Consider the following 22824-nt stretch of genomic DNA (forward strand, 5'->3'; position numbering starts at 1 on the left):
ATGGTCTCTGGGCTTAAGGCCCTTTGTTATTATTGGTATGTGTTGGGGTTTGATTAATCAAATACATATTGTTTCATCTGCATGATGCTCCCATTCTTAGGAGAGTGATTGCCGTTTATCCTGTAAATGCATTCAGTTCTACGTATCTAGGAGATCTTGAAACAATCAGTTGTAAGTATTTAACTTCATTAGTGTTGATCTCTGAATAAATCAAACTTGCCACACAATTCCACATGGTTTTCCATGCAGCTCAGCTTGCTTGCCTTTAACATGCGTGTGCTCTCAGTCTTGCTCGTGACTCTTCCAGTTTTCATTGTACTCTGAGATTAATCAGTCCCAGCACTAACTGGGACTTGATATAACTCCTGAAAATCCCCTGTTGTAGGTAATTTATTGCTCTCCAGGCCATGTGTGTTTGTACAATAGTGCTAAGGGGAGATTTCTGCTGTCAAGCCAATGACCTCGTACAGGTTTATGTCACAGTTCAAGGCTAATATAATTAAGGTAACATTCAGAATTGTGGCTAGGGAGGAAGGAAATTGCATCCCTTTTCCTGAGAAATAGGAAGCCTCTTGAAGGCAAGATTTCCTTCCTTGTAATTCCACTTTACCAAAAAAAAAAAAAAATAGAAATCAAAATATCCGTGGTAAAACTGGTGTGTAATTAGGAATTTGTTTTAAACTGGTGAACATTACAGGTCTTCTTTTAAAATTGGCAAGGTTTTCTTTTTCCTTCCTCCTCTCTCCATCAGGTATCTTTGCAGCATGATCTTGTTTGGTGACATTAAAAAGCTAACAACACTCCTTTCCTTGTGCTTTTTGGTTTTAATAAGCCCTTCATTGAAGAGAGGAACTGGCATCCTTTTGTACATGTGATTAAAACAGCTATTTAAGACCAGTTTGCGAAATAGTGTTGAGGAAAGTTCCCAAGGAGTAGTATTCTGCGAAGGTCCTAGGAGCAGGGGGCTCTTGTTCCTGTAATGTTAGTGATGCTGACAGATCAGAAAGGTTTTGTATTGTGATTAGTGCAGAAAGGATGATCAAGGACTATATTCGTATTAGACAAATAGCCATTAATTCTTAGTTCAACTGTCAGCAAGAGCTGTTAATAAAATACCTCTTCAAATGGCTTGAAAATTAAACCATACATTGATTCAGATCCAAAACCACTTCTTTACATTCTTGGTTTTGCAGAGCATCCATGGGCAAAGCAGCCCAGAAGAATTCTTATTGCTTTGATTTTTTTTCCCTGAAGAGGCAAGATGAGTAGATGTCACAAGGGATGTATGTATCACATTGTACAGCAAATTTTATTGATGTATGAGGCCATAACAATATTTCATGTTGTTGTCCAATGGTTGGGCAATTTTGGTAGTCAAGAACTATTAATCTAAGAGTCTCTGGTCCTAACACTCTACTTTGATACAGTATTGCAAAACATTAGAATGCTAAGTAGTCACCAACCTAATAACAGCTCACGTTTTAATTGCTTAAAAAACCCTAGTTAGCCATAATCTCTCAACTATAAAAGATCTGTAGGCATTTCCAGTGTAAAATATATATAATCTGACATTAATGATGTTCAGATGTCAGGATAAATTACAGGGCAGCGTAGGTCACGTTTTAAATTGAAAGCTATCTCTAATATGCCAGGCATCTGTAGAAAGATACTGTGCTGATGAGTACCAAAGGCCTGTAAATATGTACCATGGTGCTTCAGTGAGTGGAATAGTGGAGAGAAGTCCTTTTGGTAGGCATTGCTCTGCCATTTCTGGTGAAATCGAACAATGTAGCGTACTTGAGCTGCTGAGAAGTTGGTCACTAGACCACAGGCTCCACATAGGGAACTTCTGGGGCTTTGGAGGCTTTTACTGCTTGCTTGTGAATTGAAATTAAATGTTATTGTTGTTTAAACAACTTACAGATACTGGAATTCTGCCTGTTTGGATTTTAGACTGTTCTGTAATGGTTTATGATAGGTTAATGGTGTCATTTGCCCTGTTAAAGTTGACTGAAACATCAAATTTTTGCACTATAGACATAGTTTAATTTCAAAATCCGAATACAAATACAGCATTAATGAAACTGTTTAGTTGGAAACATACCAAACATTGATGTGCTTCTCCATTAGCTCAGGTGGTAATTCCAAATGTCTGCTTGTCCATGCATATTTCTGTTTCTTGTTCCATTTCAAGCTGCTTGAGAATTACTGAAGGCGGCAGAAAAAACATGCTGCACCTTGGGCATATCCACATGCTTGCATCAGTTTTGACATTGTACTCTGTTGTGTGGGCATGGTAGGCTTATTTTAGGTTCATTATGAAGACTGAGCCAATTTCTTGCTTCTACAGTCAGCTAATTTTTATCAGTGTTGATGCTTCATAAGTGTCGGGTGTTTGTCCCTTGTATTAAGTTGTTTTTTAGCCTGTGGAGTTTGGTTTCTGTAACATAAATGGCAATCTCCAGTAAACCCCAGTTTTAATGCTGATAATCTATAAATCTTCAGGGGATTATGACCCAGCGTTACCACTTCTTACAGAGCTTCTTTGAGAAACATGATCATAAAGCTGATTGACATCACAAGGAGATGAAGTGACCACAATTAATGGTCTCGATCTTCCTCTTGCATGTTTGTGTATTGGCCTTGCTTCAGTTTCTGCAATGATCATAGAACAGACGTGCTGCAGGAGGCTCTGTCATTGGTGTCAATAATTAATAGTCCAAAAATATGATACTACATAGGTGGAGGTGTTATATAGGTACATGTTTGTACAATGTGTATAGCATGCCATATAAAATGGGATAGGTGTATTGAAAAGGCTTTGTTGATTCTTGTAAGCTGGTGATAAAATAACCCTTATTGATGCTCCATTTTTTCACTGGTTTACTATTCAAGTTCAAATCAAACTATGAAAATAAAGCTCATTTCTGAAGAAGAAAAGGCATCTCAAGTTTACGTCTGTTTCTGAAAGATAGAATATTACAGAAAGCATTGCCATACAGTTTTGTTTTGCTGAGGGATGCGTAACACCTCTTTTTACAGCTGTAATTCTTTTGCGTGGGATACCTGGTAGTTAAAACCATTGGCTATGTATCATTAGTGCCTGCTTTCCTGGCTGGATTTGTAGCATTATTATAAATAGGGGAAGAGGTGCATGAGCCTCCTTGAAAGATCCTGGTGACTGGGACAAGAGCAGCACTCAGCAATCCGGCTCTTGAAGACCATCTTGAGTAAAGTATTGTAATCTTCTAGAATCGTTTCTTTAACCGGGATAGAATTTGTGTATAAACTGCTGTAGTTCAGTGTTGTCACTTTTTGAAGGTTTTCTGACAAATTCATCTTTGAAGTGCAAGTACCTTTTGTGAAATGGAAGTCTTTTTTAAGGGTTTGTTGCTGTTACTACATTTAATTTCAGAGGCTTCAAGCTGACTGATGTGAACTACCTAAAAACCTGTGCTGCCTCTTTTAACTCTACGAGATGTGGTAGATGTCTTTCCTTTGAGAGACTGCTGCTGTGGTACAGCAAAAAAACCACCTCAAACTAAACTGGTTTGTGGGTGCTTGAAGGTCAGGAGGCAAGCATTAATTTCATAAAAATTGTCATTATAATGGTAGGATTTTGGGGGTTTTTATTGGTAGCTTAAGCATTGATGTAAGAACTGTTTTAGTATATTGGGAATCTTTTTTGAATGTGGTTCATTGCTACTTTTTAAGTCCTTTTTGAAGCTCTGAAAGGTGATCCAGCACTGGGGAAAAAAACCCTTTGCTTGTTTTTATAGATTTTTGTGTCTAAATGGCAAGTTTGGGGCTGTTTCCTGTCCCTCCTCAAGAGGAAGGACTGTACACCTTTTGTTAAAAATTTAAATCTAATATGTGAGAGATGTGAACCTGCCACTGGAGCTCCAGGTGTAAATGGACCAAATCCCACCCTGGGGTTCACATTCTCAAGTCAGCTAAAAGATAACACTGAGCATAGAAACAAGGGAAAAAATCAGTATTTAATAGTTCAGCTCTTACTCTTCACCTATAAATAGGTAGCTGTTATGAATTCTTCATTGTCATATCTCTCTGGAGATGGGAATTAATCCAGTCTCCAGCTGCCCGTGACTGAAGGTCATGAGTCAGATTGAATTAGAGGAAAATTTGCAGCCGGATTTTGCAGACTCTGGTTCCTGCCTTCAGGATTCAGGCTCCAGCCTGGGAGGTTTTTAGGACTCTGGCTGTTCTCTGTAAAATGTCATTTGAAAATTAACAAGGCTTAAAGGTGCAGCATCCCCTTGCACTTAACAAGCTTCCCAGTATGACCGTGCTTTAACCACTGAAGTACTCAATAATGTAACTGTGGAGGCTAATAGCTTAACCTTGAATAACGATATCATAGAGTCAGAGGGACCTTTTCATGCTGGCTGTTAACTCAATTTGTGTAGTGCAAAGGAAACCTGCAGCGGTTGGTTTTGTTCACCATAACTCCTTATCTGAGCTTTTACAATCCTATCCCATTAATTGAGGTTTTTAGCTGCCTTAAACAGAACCGGGCAGATTAAAGGGGAAAAAAAAGGAAGCTGGACTAACCGCTGTTGAATTTCTTTTGGCTATAACTGGAAATGATACAAGATATTAAAGAGGTAGTCAGCTGTGGCTTACATTTTAAAGAGCTTGCCAGATGGCTGCCCGAAGTACCCTAAATTATTAAGATCGAATATGTAAAATATTACATTTACTGACAGCTTACTGCTTCCCCCCTTAATTTACACTGTGTGAATTCTTCAGCTTTTCATTCTTTTTTTTTCCCATACCAGTAAAATGGGGATGTTAGGAATCTCACTGTTACAGAGTGTTGGGAATATGTAATCTGAAGGAAGAAAAGCTCGTGTTGCTTTCATTGCATTAAATAAGCATGTCTTTAACATTCAATGGGATGCTTAAGTAGTTTCCCTTATGCAAAATGCACAAACATACCATTTTTTAGTGTGTCTTTTTTTCTTCTTCTGTTGGGATGTGAAATTTTTATGGGTTTTGTTGGTTTTGGGGGGTTTTGTTTCTTTGTTTTAAAGGGATGGTGAGGGGAAGTCAGAGTAATTTAGAAGTTCCTTATAATGAACCCATCTGTGGCATTGTCCAGCAGAGGTGTCTGTCCAGGTTTTGAATTCATAAGAGTATAGGCAGAAGTGAGGGAAATACATAGTTATGAATCTGTAATTTCAGCTGTGGTGTGTTGTAATCCTCCTCTGCTGAGAGCGTTCAGTCAAAACAGTTCTTGCTGGTGAACTTGAGTTTCCTTAGGAGCTATTTCCACCCGTGTGTAAAACAGGTGAGTTAAACTGAGTCTGAGTAGAGATTTATCCTGTCTGGGTTTTCTTTAAAGTCAAAACACAGTAGCCGATGTTCTAAATTGAATTAGGAAAACAAAGGGGAGGGGAGATAACTGCAAAGGCAGTATTTTTTCATTACATACTAGTGTATCCAGAGTCAGTAATTGAAGAGAAAGATGGTATGGTCTTTTACATTGGTTTTTAGGAAGGATTATATTGAATTTTCATGTTTCCTGAAATGTTGAAATTTTCAGGACCAGAACAGTATGGAGAGGTAGGGAAGCATCTCTTAATGATAGTGGAAAAGGTAAAAATACTTCATCTCCTTCTCCTTTGGTTTTTCGGTGTTGATGTATCTACATCTTCTGGTTCCAAAACCACATCTAACTTATGAGGTTGCTAGAAAGTAATTTCAGTCTACAGTGTTTGCATGAAGGTGATACTTCCACTTCCTTTTCCAAGAGAACAGGATTGCACATACTCTTTCTGCAGCCAAGGAGATGGGTTGGTAGGCAGACAAAGAGGGATGAGGATGGGAATGTCAGGCATGCTTGGCTCTGCCCAGTCCACATGTTGGGCCTTGCAAAGCAGAAGGCATTCCTGTGATCCTCACCAGCCCTTCTGCAGCCACAGGGGCACCAAGTGCTGTAGGACAGGACAGCGTTCCCATTTGTTTACTGACCAGCTTCCCAAGTTTACTGCTTGGGAAAGGGAGGGAATATTTTTAAACTCAAATTTACTGCTTTGGCAAAGCTAGGCTGGCTGTTTTGGCTGTAATATATAGATCTTTCTCATTTATTATTCTGTCTTGTGAATCATATTAAAAATTAATGAGAACTAAATTTCATTCCTTATTCCTGCCAAACAGGGAAAATTAGGTGACCCAGTTATGTCCATTTGCAGCGTGTGGGATGCAACAGGACGAGCTTGTAGGATTTTGTCTTTTAGCACAGTTTAGTGAAGAATGTAATCATTTCAGACTGAAACTACAGCTTTTGAGATGCACAGGTTAGCCTTTTTCGTGAGAAAGGAGTTGAATAATGGCATTGGAGAGCAGAACTGTGCTTAGCTACCAAATAGATAAGGTATTGGCAGCCCAAACGTTCCTGTTGGCTTTGCACATCCACCTCACCCTTATCTGGAGAGACCAGTTCCAGACCTGAGAGAACAGGGCATTCTATATGGTTTCATCAGCCTTTGGCATCTCTTCCTTTAGTGCTGGAGCATCTGGCACGTGGCATGTTGCATCCTGAGGCTGGTTCAGTTTCCTTATGCTGTTGTAATTCAGTTACACGCACTTTAAAAACATATCACAGAATCCCAGACTGGTTTGGGTTGAAGGAATCTTAAAGCTCCTCCAGTTCCAACCCCCTGCCACGGGCAGGGACACCTTCCACTAGAGCAGGTTGCTCCAAGCCCCTGTGTCCAACCTGGCCTTGAACGCTGCCAGGGATGGGGCAGCCACAGCTTCTCTGGGCACCCTGTGCCAGCGCCTCAGCACCCTCACAGGGAAGAACTTTTTCCTTATACCCAACTGAAATCTACTGTCTTTCAGTTTAAATGTTTCTTTTCAATTAGTGTGCCTTACATTTTAGCTTAAAAACTGATTTAACCTAGCCATGTTTAGGGAAGCAGCGTGATCTCTTAAGTGATAGAACCTAAAGCTAAGGCTTTGACCTTTTTCCATCTCAAATGTGGACATCTCTGAACTTACTAATATTACTTCACTGCTTTAAGTTTTTCTGTATGTTAAAAAATACTCTTCATAGCAATCTCTGACCTACATGTAAACCCTTATAAGGAAGTAGAATTCTTTAGGACAGAAGGTGAAGGATGAATTTGAAACTGCAGTTTTTGTGCTTAGAATAGTTCTTATTTCAATTCTAAGGTAAAGGACCTTGCATGGATTTATCTGTTTTAAATCCTGGCTGAGAAGTCAAGCCCATCGGGACAAGAAGAGTTTCAATTCTAAGTTTGAGAAATGCTTTTATGTTTTTGTATTTTAGTGACATCTAAGTGGAAAAGTCTTCAGTTATTCTTTTCCCTTGTGCGAGCACATGGTATGAATTAAGCTGTGATAGAACCTCATGACCAGAGGAAAATCTCAATGTTGCCTTCCATGGTAGAAGTGCTGGTTGGTGTAGTGAGGATGTGTTGTGAGGCTTGTGTGAGCATGAAGCGATGCTGACCTAACTGAGTCCTGCAGCGATAATAGACTCAATGAAGCAGTCGCCAGTTGTTGAGACTGAGACAAAAAACTGGATCTGAACATAACTAAGATAAACAGTGTTCTGACCTTGCAGGAATGGAAGCTGGATATAGGTAAGGAAAGAAGCAGAGTTCAGAGCTGGTAATTGCAACTGAGGCAAAGAATTATCTGACCTGGAAAATGCTTCAAGGATGGATCATTGTGTCACGGGTCGATTGGGATTCTTAAGACTGAGCAGAACTTGTGCTGGTTGTGATTCAGCTGTTCCTCAGCTGTCTTGCTGAACTCTTTCTCATATTTTACACTTCTTCCCTCCCACCCCCAAAATACACAGTTGCAAAATATTTTTAGATCTTATTTCTTGGGATCTGTTAGAGATGAATGTGGAAATGTTGATGTGTAGTTGAAAATGTTGGAAGTGTGAAGCTGCTGTTTAGATAGGATCAAGTTGGTAGGAGAACCTTTGTGTGACTTTGCACTGGTCACCAGGTCTGATTTTGTTCTCATACTTTAAAGAAAAAGTAATGAAACCTGATTACTTATATATTTACTCCAGTCATTTTTGAAGCTTTTAGCAGTAAAGGCACTTGTTGTTCAGAGGATGTGCCCTACGGTTTAGCAGAGAAGTTTTTGTGTGCAAGCTTGATGTTCTACCCATGTATTTGCTGTGGCAGTGGTGAAGTGCGCTGAGCTGGGGCCAACCACATGGATGGGACAAAGCATGTTCCGAGTGTTGCTGCTGCCTTGTAGAGGGACTATGCTTTGCTTGGAAGTGGAATTGTCCCTGATAGAAGCCTTCAGGCTGGAAAATGGCTTTTGGTGGCTGTTTCAGTTCTCAGCTGGATTCCTCTCAATTTACAGCGTTAGGAAAACGTTTGATGTTCCTGTTTTCATTTGTGTTTGGTGTTAAATATAATAACTGCATATGGATTACTGTTACTTGCAATTCAGGGTGTGCGTGGGGAATTTTAACTGCTGTTACTGTCAGTAGGACAGAAATGCGTCTCAGAAGTGGTTACTTCCCATGCCCTGATCCTTTCCTTTAGGAAGGAGTTCACGCAGTTGTGTGGTATTTGTACAGTGGTGGTTGTGAGGGGTGTCTTTGAAATCCATAGAAATGAGAACAGCAATTAGTTACTGCAAACGGTCCTGATGTCAGTGCTGTAGCTGATCTTTCTTGGGACTACATTGCATATTGAGAGGGCAAGAACAGTGGGAACTAATTAGTGGGGTAGGGCTTAAATAATCCTTTCAGAGCAGGCAGTTTTTCTCCCCTGGAGAGGTGAAATGGTTCTTTTAAGCCATTGATTAAGTTCAGCTGCTCCCAACACTTGTTTGTAAGAGACACCGTAGAGAACCTGTGGGTGAAGCTAGCAGGTATTTTGGATTCAGCTTTTCTCTGATGAACCTGTGTACAGAACAGTTGAGTAGCTCCAGCTACTCCTGTCTTGTTTCCCTGCTAGTAATGACATCTGCATGGGGTGATAAACAGCCATGAAAGAAGTTGCATTAGTCTAGATCTGCCTTCTCTTGTCGACCACAGAAAACCCACTCGAGAGTATGTTTAGTAAATTTAAGCTGGACTTCATTAACAAATGGTGCAGGTGTATATATATGTATCTTCCCTAATCAGAAACAAGTACAGCAACTTAGACTATTAATGACATGATTCTAGCTGTGATGCTGTCCTGAGTAGCAGGCACTTGGTATTTCATTGCACATTGCAGAGGGTTTGAACTGTTACTTCATTTGCGAGATTGAGCTGCTTGTCTTAGAGGCTAATGTGATAGATAGGAAGAGTTAGAAATTCTTACCATGCCCTGATACCCAGTGTCAGTTGTGAAGTATGTTCAGAAATATGAGTCTAAAACAAATGAAGTTTATAACTTTTAGCTGTTGGGGACTGAACAGTGAGGCTGGTCTGAAAGATTCGGCACAAACGGTTTTCCAACCCAGCTTTCAAGTGCCAGGCTTGGTAATTGCTGTGTTCAGATAACATACGCATAGCTGAAACCAGTAATTTTGGTCAAACTCAGCATGCTTTACATTTCTCCCTCGTTTGCCTCAAATCTTTGGTGAGCTACACCTATCTTTTAAATTATTTTTTTTGTACTAGAAGAAATTACATGTCACAACATTTATTGCTTTTTCCAGGGAGTGGGGTTTGATGCTGAAAGCTTCGTAAAGAATGCAAAGCTTGAATGCATTCAGTTCTCAAGCGATTGGGAATGTCATTGGTATGGTCAGGGTGTATATCTTGCAGATGAAGAATGTCTTAACCTTTAAAAAACTTATTCTTTAAAAGTAAAAAGGGTCTACGAAGTCCAGACAAGCTTACAGTGTAATGAATTGTGGCTAGACCATGCTCTGAAGGAGACTGTGGCTCAAAGCAGGTTGAATGAAGAAGGGTCTTTTTGGGTTGCAGCTTTGTGTATTTCTGTAACGCTTTGCTCATTTGTTTTCACAGGGCAGTTTCCTCGTTTTTTCCAGCTGGGATCATTAATCAGGACTGAACAAGGGGCTTATCTGATCTTCTGTGGTTTTTAGAAGCAGGTATGTTGGCAGGGAAATGGATGTTTTATTGGTTGGGGATGGGGGAAGAACGACTTCATCTATGTGCCAGAAAGAATTGTAGGGTTAGGGAAATACTGCTCACATTTCATCATGTATAACATATACGTGTTGCTTCCTTGAGAAGGCAAAGCTGATAAGGACTTCGATAAGGTTTTTCAGTCCTTCATTTGTAAAGCTGGATTGTGCTGTCACCTGGGCATAGAGTAGCTTTGTAAGTGGCTTTGGAAAGTTAGTGATGGGTGGTGGTGTCATCCTAAACCATGTTTTACGTAAAAGGAGCAGAGATATGTTAAAGTTTTTCATGCTGGGGTCTCAATACTGTCTTAGGAGTTTTGTCTTTCTACTTTAACGTCATCAAGTAGGAAAAGCTGTGGTGGCTGAGACTATTGCCCAGAATAATTGTGCGGTGTATGAAGAGCAAAGTACTGTTGCTCTGTAATCTTAATTTAACCTCTTTACACATATATTTCGATAGCTTCTGAGCCATATTGAGGACTTTTCCCCTCCAAAGTTAGTTGCTTACTCACTTTGTGAAGCATTTGCTGAATGAGCAGGCTTTAGTATTTTTAGCCTTTCTGTTAAGTAATGATAAATCCATCTCAGCTGCTTTGGAAGAACCAGGCTTAGATAGGATTATTAATAGGATTAATAAACAACATGAAGACTATTATGATGGAAAACAATAATGTCATGTATAGACTACAAATCTCTTGTAATATCTGATGTGTACAGGGATGCTGGCATGGGGCAGCCATGGCATTTGCTTGGTGCTTGTGTTTGGTGCCACCTATTGATAGATATCCCATATAATTTGTTCAATTTTTCAACAATAGGTGAATTACCACATTTCAGGTTTTTGCTTTGTGCTTTTTCTTGTCTAAATTGATTTCTTTGGCTACTAGTGCAGCACCTTCCCTCTTCAAGGAACTATATAAAAAAAAATCAGATAAAAGAAAAAAGGATGTGTTAGTATAATACTAAGAACCTGTCAAACCTTTCAGACTTGGTATCTTGATAAGCATCTATTGCTTTATCACTCTCTGGATAGACATAACTTAAATCTCTTTTTTGCCGTCTTACTTTGTTCTTACTATTGACGTCACTTGTCAATAGCACTCAGTAAATTGCACTGTGGAGTGTATGCTTAAGTAACATAATCCAATCAGCTTATTTGAGTTGACACTGCACAAAAATATGGGATCATTTTATTCCCCCTTCAGAAAGCAGTTCGCTGATTGTAGCAAAAAAAAAATATGACCACCTTGCACATTTACAGGCTGCAAGTTTCCAAGCAGAGCCATCTGTAGCAAATCAGCATAATTCAAATCTTCCCACTGGAAACTTACTTGAGTAGGACTGGTGATATATCTTTCTCCACTTCTTGCTTCTGTTATCTTCGTGCTAAGTAATGTGGGTGGTGAAGCCTATCCCAGCAGCTGCCGCTGAAGTTTGCATTACTTGTGACTCACTCAGGAGGGCCTATGTGTAATTTTAAACCGTTTCCACACCCAGATGACTTTCCCTTAAAAGTGATAATGAAAATAAAGTGAGGGGAGAGGTTGGTAATGACTACAGGAGAACATTACATGGGAAACAGTGTGTTTGAGCCTGCTGTGGTAGTCTTCAGTAAGTGTGCCTCGTGTAGTGTATGCCCTTATTATTTACCTTACTAAGGTTCAGGAAACCAGATTTGTAGCTTAATACAGGACCAGACCCAGACCTATGAATGAAAACTAATGGGAGACCTTTAGTCTGGAGCCACTTCTCTGGGCTGTGCATGGTTGAAGAGTGGCTTACACCTCTATCCACAGATTCCTTAGCAGGGTTACATTTCTTCCCACATTACTTCTAAGAGGTTAATTCAGTTTGTTGCACTACTGTACTAATGGGTCATTTGAAGCACCATTATTTTCTGAATTTGAAGTTAAGTTTTTTACTATTGTTAACTTAATAAACATGCTCCAAACTAATTTTCAATAGTAGCTGAAGAGAATGCCTGAACTTTTTTTATTTTCTTTGTCTTGGTAAACACCCTATTGTAGAACTTAAATAATTACCAGATACTCAGACAACAAAGTATAATCATGCTCTGTGCTGTAAAATTTAGATAGCATAGTCTGTTTATACCATAATGTAATTACCTTCTATTGAAATAGAAAAACAAAACTTCAGCTTTTAAATGATACAAGAAAGGATGATAAACTCTACTCCATCCCTGCTCCTCTTAGCTCTTCTTTCTCTCCAAAACCACTTAATACATTTTATTAACTTCTACAAAAGTGCAGTGACCTTTTTTATACAATATAAAAAAGAAAAAAGAGAGAGGAGACAGACTTATTTGGTTCTACCAGCATTTGTTTAGCCATTGCAGTCTTGATGACTGGGCATTCTGCATCCTGTTCTCATGCTGGTTGTGCTTATTTATGGGAAAAACCCCAAACCACAGGCTTCTCTCAGGGTGCTTCTTTCATCTGGTTGTTAAAATTATCTTCTTCTACTTGGGCAGAGTAGATGTGACAACAGACAATGAGCTAGTAGGGATGTGAACATCAGCCTCTTTGAATCTTTGAGTTGGGTATGTAAGGCCTAATTTAGCTGTTAACATTTTTAAGGGTTCCTCTGATGAAGCATGTGATTCCTTAATCCCCCAGGCTATTAAGTGCTCTGCCCAATGGTGAAAAATAGGTACTTTGGCAATTAAGCTTTGCGTATTATTCCTGTTACGCCCCATTACCTACCGTAGTTTGTCTTTTTCTGTTCCTTTCTCTTCAGGAAATCCAGGAGCTGGCAGGAGGGGAATGAACCGTGAGGGCGTCCCCGGAAAGAGTCCGGAGGAGATGTATATTCAGCAGAAAGTGCGAGTCCTACTCATGCTAAGGAAGATGGGATCAAATGTAAGATGCACCTTCATAGCCCTTCATACTTTGCAGCTTTCCAGATAATTTTGTAGTAACTTTCATAGTGCTTTCTGAGAAGGGCAGGTGATGATCTGGTTTTATTACTGAATTGTTTAAGCCATCATTGATATAACCATTATCTGCAGTTAAACACAATTTCTTTTTGCTTAAATATTATGAGACTTGTGATGCCATAAACTAAATCCAAGCTTCCTATCATTTCTCTATATATACAGCAAAGTTTTTCATTATTGGAAAACCAGCAAAATAAAGCAACTGTTGTAAGGCAACTGTGAATCTCTCCATGAATGCATGAAGTACCGCTTTGCTGCTGTGTCCTTGCTTATAATACAGTTTGCACAAATCACAGTTGGCTAAGCTGTTGAAGAGTAGAATAGAGGCAACTGTGACATTTCTTGTTAGGAAGTGGGAGATATCTTCAGTCTTTCTTCATTTTCCTTTTTGCTGACTGACTCTCTGTACCTTTCCAGCTCACCGCTAGTGAAGAGGAGTTCTTGCGCACGTACGCGGGTGTAGTGAATAGCCAACTTAGCCAGCTTCCTCAACACTCAATTGATCAGGGTGAGTACTGGATTTGTTCGCCTTGTGTTTGCTTAATCTGTGAGAACAGTCTCAGAAAATACCAAATTTAGGTTCCTGTATTTCTGCGATGATACGCCACATACTTAAACCCATCCTGTGATCTGGGATATTGCCTGCTACAGTCTTTGGAAGAGAACTACAGTGTACTGTTCAACAGGTGGTTTTATTCTGACAGGTAAAGTCACACTTAGCTATACCTAAGATTCATTAGGATGAAGAGCATTGTTTAACATCTTATGCTCCATGATAACTCAAAACATTGATGGCCATAGTCCCGTGGGCTTAATGCATGTATATATATCTCTATATATACACACACACACACATAGCTGTACATATATATATATGTCTGTATACACATATATATATGTGTGTGTGTATATATCTTCCTACTCTATGTAATACATTAAATAGAAATAATTTTTAACCTGATTGACTTTTTGCTATAGGGGAAGTTAAATTCAAGTATACATAGGTCCTGTAGTTCTGGATGTGTCTTGCTGTATTCAGTGTGGATCCTCTGCATAAGATGACTTTCATCTGAATTTTATATTTATTCTGAAACTGGACATCTGTGCTTAAAAAGGAACAAGACTGAGGGTGGCAAACACTTTCTTTGTAGGCTTCAAACTGGGAGTTTTAGAACAAAATAAAATGTAAAGTAGGTACAGATTTCTAAGGTGCAAAAGCAGTTTTATGCATGTGATAATTTAGTTACTATGACTCTAGTTGCTTGATAACACTTTTCTCACAAAAGAAAATGGAATCATCTAACAACATCTTTTTAACTTCACATTTCCATGAATGTGGAAGTGCAATGTTACTATTCCAGCAGAGAAAGAGGGAAAGTTTAGCAATGGGAAGAATATGTTCCCCATTGCATGTCTTCAATTTGCACAAGGTAATTAATTCCAGGACAGGGGTAGCAGACATAAGTTTACAAATCTGCTTTGGTTTGTTTAGATGCCCATTAAGAGGATGAAGTACATGCTGCTTTTGTGAATTCTTTGCAGAGGTCTTGGTAAACAATTGTGTGGTGCTGCTCCGAATCTACTGATCTCTTCTGAACCTGAATGTTTCTGATTTTTCTCCCCTTCACAGGCCTTGTGCCAGATCACATACATTATGCAGAATTTAAGGGAAATTGTAAGACTCGTATGCCAGAACTGAGTTGAGCAGAAATTTAATACACATCTAAGACATTAAAAAAACCCATTACTTGCACAAACTTGCTCTTCAGTTTTAAGCCTGTGTGTTCATTCCTCTCATAGCTGGGGGATTGATGGAGATAGAGATACTTGTATATTTTGGCTCAGAATTCTTATACTTTTCTGCCAGTCCAAAGTGCAAATTTGCCTGTTTCTCATCAAGAACGTATAGACATGTTCAGTTAAGACTGACTGATTTGCAGTTGGCATTTTTTAGCATTATCCCTAACACAGTTCCATTTCTCACAATGAAAATACATGTTGAATTACCTGCAGTTTGGCAAAGAAGAGATAATAAAAGCAGAAGTCCAGCCAGGGGGCACAGATGCTTTGCACAGCTGTGCTCCTGCACAGCTTGATCTTTCTTGTCTAAACTGTCTGCTTTTATTATCTGTAAAATTAGATTTTCTCACTTTGCCGTGGGCTTTGGAGAGTCAAAAAAATGAATTTTGACATAATTTTCAAATGTAATCAAAAGGGAAACCAGCAGTTACTTGGTCTGCTTGTACACTCACTAACCATGCAATACAGGAAATGTAAGAGCTTCATATGTTGTTCAGAAAGTTGTCTTTGTCCCATGTTTGAACAGATGCTGATTTGTCTGTCATTGTTTTCTTGAAGTTCTTGAAGATTCTTAAACCTTTGTCCCCAGGGAAGTGAAGTCCTCCCTGCTGATGCCTGCTATGATCTAATCTGACACTCCTATATTGCCTGGATTTGATTCCACAATCTACCTTAATCTGGTGGTCTGACCATTAAGATTTTTCTTGGTACAGGAATAAAGACCAAAGAAAGAAAGTAGATAAATATTTAGAGAAAGGGGAAAGGATGTTGGTTCTTCTCATATTCAGGTATGCCATCTCTCCAAATGAAGTAGTGAATAGCATGAAGAACAAATGGAAATGAGGAAACCTAGCCAGATACCATTTCTTTTGGAGAAAGATGAAGCTTTGTGTGCTATATAGACATAAGCAACTGTAATTTATTGCTCAGGACTTTGATTTCCTTAGAAATCTCTCCTGATTTCTCAAAGTCAGATATGATAATTCTGCTCTCAAGTGTGGTGGCTCATGCAGCAGTGGCCATTGCTGTCTATACCTTCAGGTAGGGTCGGATTAGGAAAGTGTTGGAAATGGAGAATACAAACTTCACAGGTGGCCAGTTTTCCATCTAAAGGGAGATTCCATTGCCACTAGATGGCATTATCTTGCGCTGAAAAACCGCAGCCCAAGTCCACACGCTAAAGTACTGAAATGTTTTGTGCCCTTCAAGGTTGCTTAAAGGAATTTTCTTCCCTACTTTTATGTTGTTTTCGTTTAATCTCCTCTGGAGGATTTTTTTTATTCTCCTTTGTGCAACTTGCCTTACACAATAACCAAAAGGTGTGTTATTTAAGGGGTAACTTCCAAAGAGGTATTAGTATGCTAGTGGATTTCACAATCTTTTCTTCCAGTAGTAGGACAGATTGCTCTCAGCCTAACTTGTCCCAGACCTATCTTTAGAGTCATTTTCCACCAGCAGGCATGCAAAAGGCAGAAAGCTGATTTCATACCCCCATTTCATTCCAAAAAAGGGAATGACATTCTTGGCCTTAGCACTCCAAAAGCTTTGTTAGAGACCTGCAGATTTTTGTGTGTCACTTAAAAATGCTGAAGTCTGGCTCCAGAATTACAGAAAGGTCATTTTGTTTCTTTTTTTTGTCGTTGTATTTTGACAAAAGTACAGAGAATGGATGGTCTAGAATTTTCTAAGTGTATCACAGCCTCTATTACCATTTTTATGCTGTTGTTGTGCATCCATGAAATATTGCCTTAGAGCAGCTGGCTGGTGGCCTCATAGTACTGACCTGAGGTAGGACTGCAGGGTTTAGCACTGTATGCTGCTCCCTGCTAGAACTTCAGATAAAGATCTGTCAGCTTCTTTTTTGACTCTGTTTGACCACAGGGAGTCACTGCAACCTATGTGTCCAAGATAATATGTGCAGCAGTGTGACAGTGCATTGAAGAAGTTCATGCTTGTCCCTGCTGAATTCAAGTGTTTGTGCCATAAACCTTCAGTGAGCCAATATTCATAACAACGTCTCTGACATTTAAAGTTTCTCCCTGATAATCCACTTACTGCCTTAGGGTTCAGCAATAGTCAATTTTGAGCAAGAAGTATGTTGGAATAGCTCTGTAATTTTCAAGCAAGCCTGAAGTCCAAGACTTCCCTTTAGTTTGTGCATATCTTTACAGGAAGAGGAGAAATTTCAACTCTCTCTTTTTATCTCCCATCTTGCTTTCAAAAGGAATTCAACAGTTCGGCCATACAAAATTACTGTGTTTTTAGGGTTGTTGATAGATTTCCTTTTACATTTGAAACATACATTTGGAACACCTTCACCCTTGAAGCATCTGCATTGTATAAGGAAACTCAAACTTACTCTGATTGCATTAGTGAGTATCTTTGTGTACATCAGGTAGTAATGGCACGTTGCTGTCTAATGTGCTGTAGCAAATATCAAAATGAAATCAGTGCATATCTTTCTAGTATGTGTTCTAAAGTCTTAACATTCATAAGCTGCAGCATATATTAGAGCAACAGATCTGTGAAAGAGCCAAGATGGGAAGAGCAAGGAATGTTTAGGTAGCTCCAATATCTGGATCCTGTTCATAGTTTGTTATCTTAGCTGTTTTTATTAATAGTTTGGTCTGTTACCCATTCTCTTCCTCAGCTGATCCAGACAGTCGTGTTGCATCCATGTCAGTTATGAGGCTTATCTGATGCATTAAGAACACTTTCTTATCCATTGAAAGGTGGGCTGGTAGCAGAGGGGATGGGATCTCAGTATCCCAGCAAAGCACGAAAAACAGTTATAAACCTCTAAGGTGTAAGGTATTTAATACTTACATTTAGAATTAAGAGAATAAACATTAATGTCATGCTCACATTTTTTTATATCCATTTTATTTTTCCATCATTGCTGTAATGTTGGTAACACCTATATGAAAGTGCAAAATACAGGGCATTTCTGTTTACTCAAGGAGCTTTTTAGCTAACATCTGTGGGTTGCTGCTTGTTTTGTTTTTATGGCTCCAAGAATAACTGAAGAACCCAAAGGCATCTCTGTTCAACCAGTGTATAATGCTGGTGAGTGGATGTAATCATGAGCTGTTTTGAGATATCAACATATTACTTGTCTGCCCTGCATTGCAGCGAGAACTAGCGCAGCTCAGGCTCATTAGGTTTCTTGAGCTTGAAAGGATGAAATTAAGGCTTTCTCACTTATTTTTAATACAAGCAAAATGCCTCTCAGGAAGTTATACACACAGAAGCATCTCCTGCATAAAAACCCCTGTTTCCTGTGTCCCAGTTACTTACATTTTAAATGGTAGGCTAGCACTTGGCTTTCTGAAGTCGCTGCTCTGGCAAATCTGCAAATGGAAGCTGTGCAGCTAGTAAGGATGATATGTGAATTATACTAAGACCTTGGTGATTACTGCTCTGTTGTTCCTATAGCAACAGGGGTGTCGTGCTGGTTCTTGAAGCAAGCTGGTCCCTTGGGGAGGGCAAAGCTGCGGTGCAGACACATGCCTCGGCTGGGTTTGACACATTCTCTGGCTGGTAGGGCATTAAAAATGAACCCGGGCTACTCATGGAGTTAGGAGGGGACCTGCTTATGAAATATCAGATAGTGATGGAGAAATAGAGATGGAGCTCTTCTCAGTGTGGCTTCTTTCTTTTGAACACAGTGCTTGTTTTATTGTGCTCCTCCCCTCAGCAGGGCATGTTGTATTTTTAGAATGCCAGACTAGGATACTGATGCTGGGAACTGCAGAGAGAAGTTAATGTTTAGAAGATAGTTGCTGGGAAGTGATTGAAGAAATGTGTGTATGCAAAGATCCTGAGGCAGCCTTCTGAAATTCATGACAGGCTTAACCTTCTGATCTAGAAAGGCTTTTTGGGTTTAATTTTGCAGGTAACTACAAACAAATCAGGTGTATGTATGTATTCATCATTCAAAGAGCACTTGGAAATAGCAGCTGTTGGATGTGTCAGCATCTTCCTTTGTGCTAAAGTAGTGTGGTTTTAATCCAGCTTGTACCATCCTGGCTTGATGTCGCTGTAGCTGAGTACTTGCTGTGGAAAGCATTAGCTTCAGTCATCTAGGTGAAATTCTCTGATTCTCAGGTGAACTGATGAGCAGTTGCCTGTGGTGAGCTCAGTGGCTGCCTACAGTCTGTACTGCTGTGCTGTAAGTCATTTGACCTTCAGCTCATCTTGGCTTGCTAAGCCTGAATTGGAAATGCTGTAGAAGAGCTGCTACATGCAGCAATCCAAACAACTGCCACTAGAACACAATTGCAGCAGGATTGTTTTGGAAGTTAGCGGGGTAAGACTGTTGTTACTGCTTTTAAGGTAGGACATAGGCCCCCCAGTTAATTCTTGTGAATTTCTAGGAAGGATGAGGGTGGTAAAGTGTAAGGCAGAAGTGGAAGAAGTATTTGCATGTCTGGAAGTTTGTGGCAATTAATGCTTTGCTCAGGAAAGAAGATAGGGACTATTTTATTGAGTATATGTAAGTCTCTGTATCAGTGTTGAAGTATGTGCCCAGAAAAGGGACAGCTGTGGAGAGAGAACTCGTATGTATAGAATGTAGAAGGTCAGGTATAAGTGTGCCTTTTTCATTGTTCTATACATTAATTACTGGAAGTGCAAAGCTCAGTGAAGGATGTGCTAAAAGTAAACTTGTTTCACCATCCTATTGTCTTAGTTGCTGGCTTTTGGCAACGTGCAGATTAACTTACAACCTGTGCTCTGCTTTTTGCAGTTTTATTTTTGCTTGATTAGAAAGAAAACATCCGCTGTAGGAGCCAAGTGGGACTACAGCAGAAGCTCTATTCACTAGTACTTTAATCCCTGTTTTCCTTTGACCACATAGAAACCCCTATGCTATTCTCTGGAACTATTTGTTTTTGAACAGGAGCATAGGCAGCTGTAGAATTGCTTAATGAACAGACTTGTTAGATTGGTTCCATTTAGCTCTGGATAGTTTGGGTTGTAGGACTGGACTTGAACAAAACCTGCTTTTGTGCTGAGAAATGTGGATGTGAATAACCTTTTTCTGGACAAATATCACCCTTGGTTTTTTGCTGTAGGGCATCTTCAGAAATAATCATGCTCCATAAGTGGCTTCTGGAAGGTTGAGAGCACTGATGAGTGTCTCTCTTTCATTTGCCTACTGTGCTCTTACCTTTACTCAGTTCAGCAGAGAAATTTTCCATTCAGGTCATTGAAATGCTCAGCTAAAACTGGTGGGACTTACTGCTCTTCAAGAGGTTGTTATATTATAACTACTCGGCTTATGAATGTGAAAGTATCTGCCCTTTTCTCAAGTCCTTTGAACAAACTGCTTCTGGATCTGGGAAATACAATTGTCTTTTACATCCCAGTCAAGAGCCATGATGCTCATGAAGAATGGAGAAGTGCTGAATAATGAACTGTCTCTTTTGTTAGTGAACACAAGCACCAGCAGGTGCAGTACCCACATGATACATGTGTTGAGAGTAATTGGGCTGATACTGTCTTGGAACCATTGGTTTTGATGTCAAGTAGAAGGTCCTGTTTGTGCTAGCACCAGATTTGGTAGCCTGCAAGAACTTTCGATGTGGCTGCTGTTGTTTGGACAAAGGATGACTCCACTTTGTCGTAAGGTATCACCTCACTAAGGATAAAATTGGATCTTTAATGTGGGAGTGAAAGAAATCAGCATAGGCTTGAGACTTTACTGCAAGATGTTGTTCTGTTGGGTGTTGTGCCTTCAGGTTACCCACCCACTTGTCTACCTGGAATGTATTATTATCTTTTATTTGATAGATCAAATTGTCTTTTTAAAGGCAACTGCCTGAGGCATTTGCAAATGCTGGGTTGCATGTAATTCCTGCAAATGAGAACATCAGTGCTTCTACCAAATAACAAAAGGAACCGAGGGAGCAGGAAAGAAACCTGTTCAGAACTATGTATAAAATCCATTCTTTGCTAATGTTGTTTAAAACTCTACCTTGAGACATAGAAATATATCACTTCTAATATTTATCTTCTTTCTTTCTTCCTTTCTAAAAGGAAAAACTAGAGCCCTTTTGCCACCTCTGGTCTCCACTGCTCTCCTGTTCATTCTTGTTCATTGTTTTGCTGCTCCCTGGTGTTTTGGCAGAACTTTCTAACTTTGCATTGCCATCACATTTCATAAGTATGACTACATTTCCAGTATCATTTATGAAAGTATTAAGTAAAATTGGTGCAAACGCCAACTGTTGAGCAAGCACAGTTGTAATCTTCTTTTCAGCCCAATGATTATTATCTCTTCAAACACAATTCATCATCTTTCCTTAACCAGTTGTTTACCCATCTTAGTTCTTGTACTGATTGTCCATCTTAATTAAAAAGTACCATATGGGAAATTATGTTTTATAAAGAGCTAAAGAAAATCAGAGAGGGAGCATGCTTTTTGTTGATAAGGTAAAAAACCATACACACTTTGTTCATGAATTCAGGTAACTTTAAAACTGTAGTTATTGTTATTACATTGGTGATAAAACAAGGTTGCTGCACACAGATTGTGCAGTTAGCTTTGGCTGTGAAAGCCTGAAACCTGAATCATAGAATCCCAGACTGCTTTGTGTTGGAAGGGACCTTAAAGCTCCTCCAGTCCCAACCCCCTGCCACGGGCAGGGACACCTTCCACTAGAGCAGGTTGCTCCAAGCCCCTGTGTCCAACCTGGCCTTGAACACTGCCAGGGATGGGGCAGCCACAGCTTCTCTGGGCACCCTGTGCCAGCGCCTCAGCACCCTCACAGGGAAGAATTTCTGCCTTATATCTAACCTAGATCTCCCCTCTGTTAGCTTAAAGCTGTTACCCTTGTCCTGTCACTACATGTCCTTAGCAGTTAAGTTAGAATTCATAACAGAATTTTAGACCCATTTTTCATCCACTGTTCTACTTTTTCCCTTAGGATGCATGTAATAATATTGCAGTAATACTATGTGTATTCAAGCATTTTCCACACGTTTACAGTGTATTCTTTATTGTACTTTTGTTTTTTCCTCCAAAACACTGTTTTAGACTTTAGCTTTTTCTGTTTTCCGGTCATATCAACAAGCTGTATTTATTTCTTTTACACCCTCCCCTTTTCCTATTCTAAGTCCAGGCAAATAGCAAATTGTCAGGAGTTCATACTGACAGTGACGCTGGTATTGAAGCAGTGCCAGGTGGGCCTATAAATTAGAACAGGAGCTGTCTGAGTGTGAACCTGCTCTTTGGCGATAGCTGTTGTGATTGTGAAAGCCAAAACGAACTGCAGAATTCCCGACATCCTTTGTGCCCAAAGCTATTTCTGCTCATCCTGTGTTTTAAGCGCCTGGGTGCTGGGCACAGGGAGGCAGAAACACTGATGTGTGTTTGCATGATGATCTGGAATGAAATTGCCTTTTCGATGTGAAACTTGTAAGGATGCTTGTGAGAATTGTTTCATCTTTAGCCTGGAGAAGGGGGAGATCCTGGGAAAACAGTCAACATCTGTTAAGTAATCCAGCTCATCCCTTGTGCTAATGCGACGTCATCTGTGATTTTGTGGTTGCCAGGCTACTCCAGCTGGAATTGCATAGCAAAGCCTCCTCTCTTTAGAGGGGGATGCACGTAAAACACAGTGACATAGGTTGTGCTATATGTGCACTTGCTTTAACGCTTCCAAGTGTCATTTCTCCCTCCTCTTTTTAGCACACAATCCTTGCAAATCAAATCCTTCTTTTTTTAGAGGCTCGTAGTTCTTATGCATTTAAAAACAAAAAAATCAACATGGCAACTTGTTAATTCAGAGCCGGATCCTAGTGCTATATATCATTTATGTTTTGATCAGGGAAGAAACAGTTTGTGGAGGAGATGAAAAGGGAGATGACTGCAGGGCTTCTGAGTGTTGGCAGGAGGGTGCATCAGAGCCGGTTTTGATGTAGTTCTAGAAGACAGGGGTCCTGCTCATGAAAAA

At 39.7% G+C, this 22824-nt stretch overlaps 1 protein-coding gene across 2 annotated transcripts in view; it reads left to right on the forward strand.

Moving 5' to 3' along the window:
* The window catches only part of CTNNBIP1 (catenin beta interacting protein 1), a 33024-nt gene that overhangs the window by 5947 nt on the left and 4253 nt on the right, over window positions 1-22824 (forward strand). For both annotated transcript variants that reach the window (XM_030507826.1, XM_030507827.1), the window contains exons 2-4: window positions 9989-10074; window positions 12868-12989; window positions 13484-13574. In XM_030507826.1, coding sequence (XP_030363686.1) covers window positions 12894-12989; window positions 13484-13574 — 187 coding nt within the window. In that variant the 5' untranslated portion in view covers window positions 9989-10074; window positions 12868-12893. The remainder of the gene's footprint in view (window positions 1-9988; window positions 10075-12867; window positions 12990-13483; window positions 13575-22824) is intronic.

Source organism: Strigops habroptila, chromosome 16 (genome assembly GCF_004027225.2).
Source record: "Strigops habroptila isolate Jane chromosome 16, bStrHab1.2.pri, whole genome shotgun sequence".
In the NCBI taxonomy this organism is placed as follows: Eukaryota; Metazoa; Chordata; class Aves; order Psittaciformes; family Psittacidae; genus Strigops; species Strigops habroptila.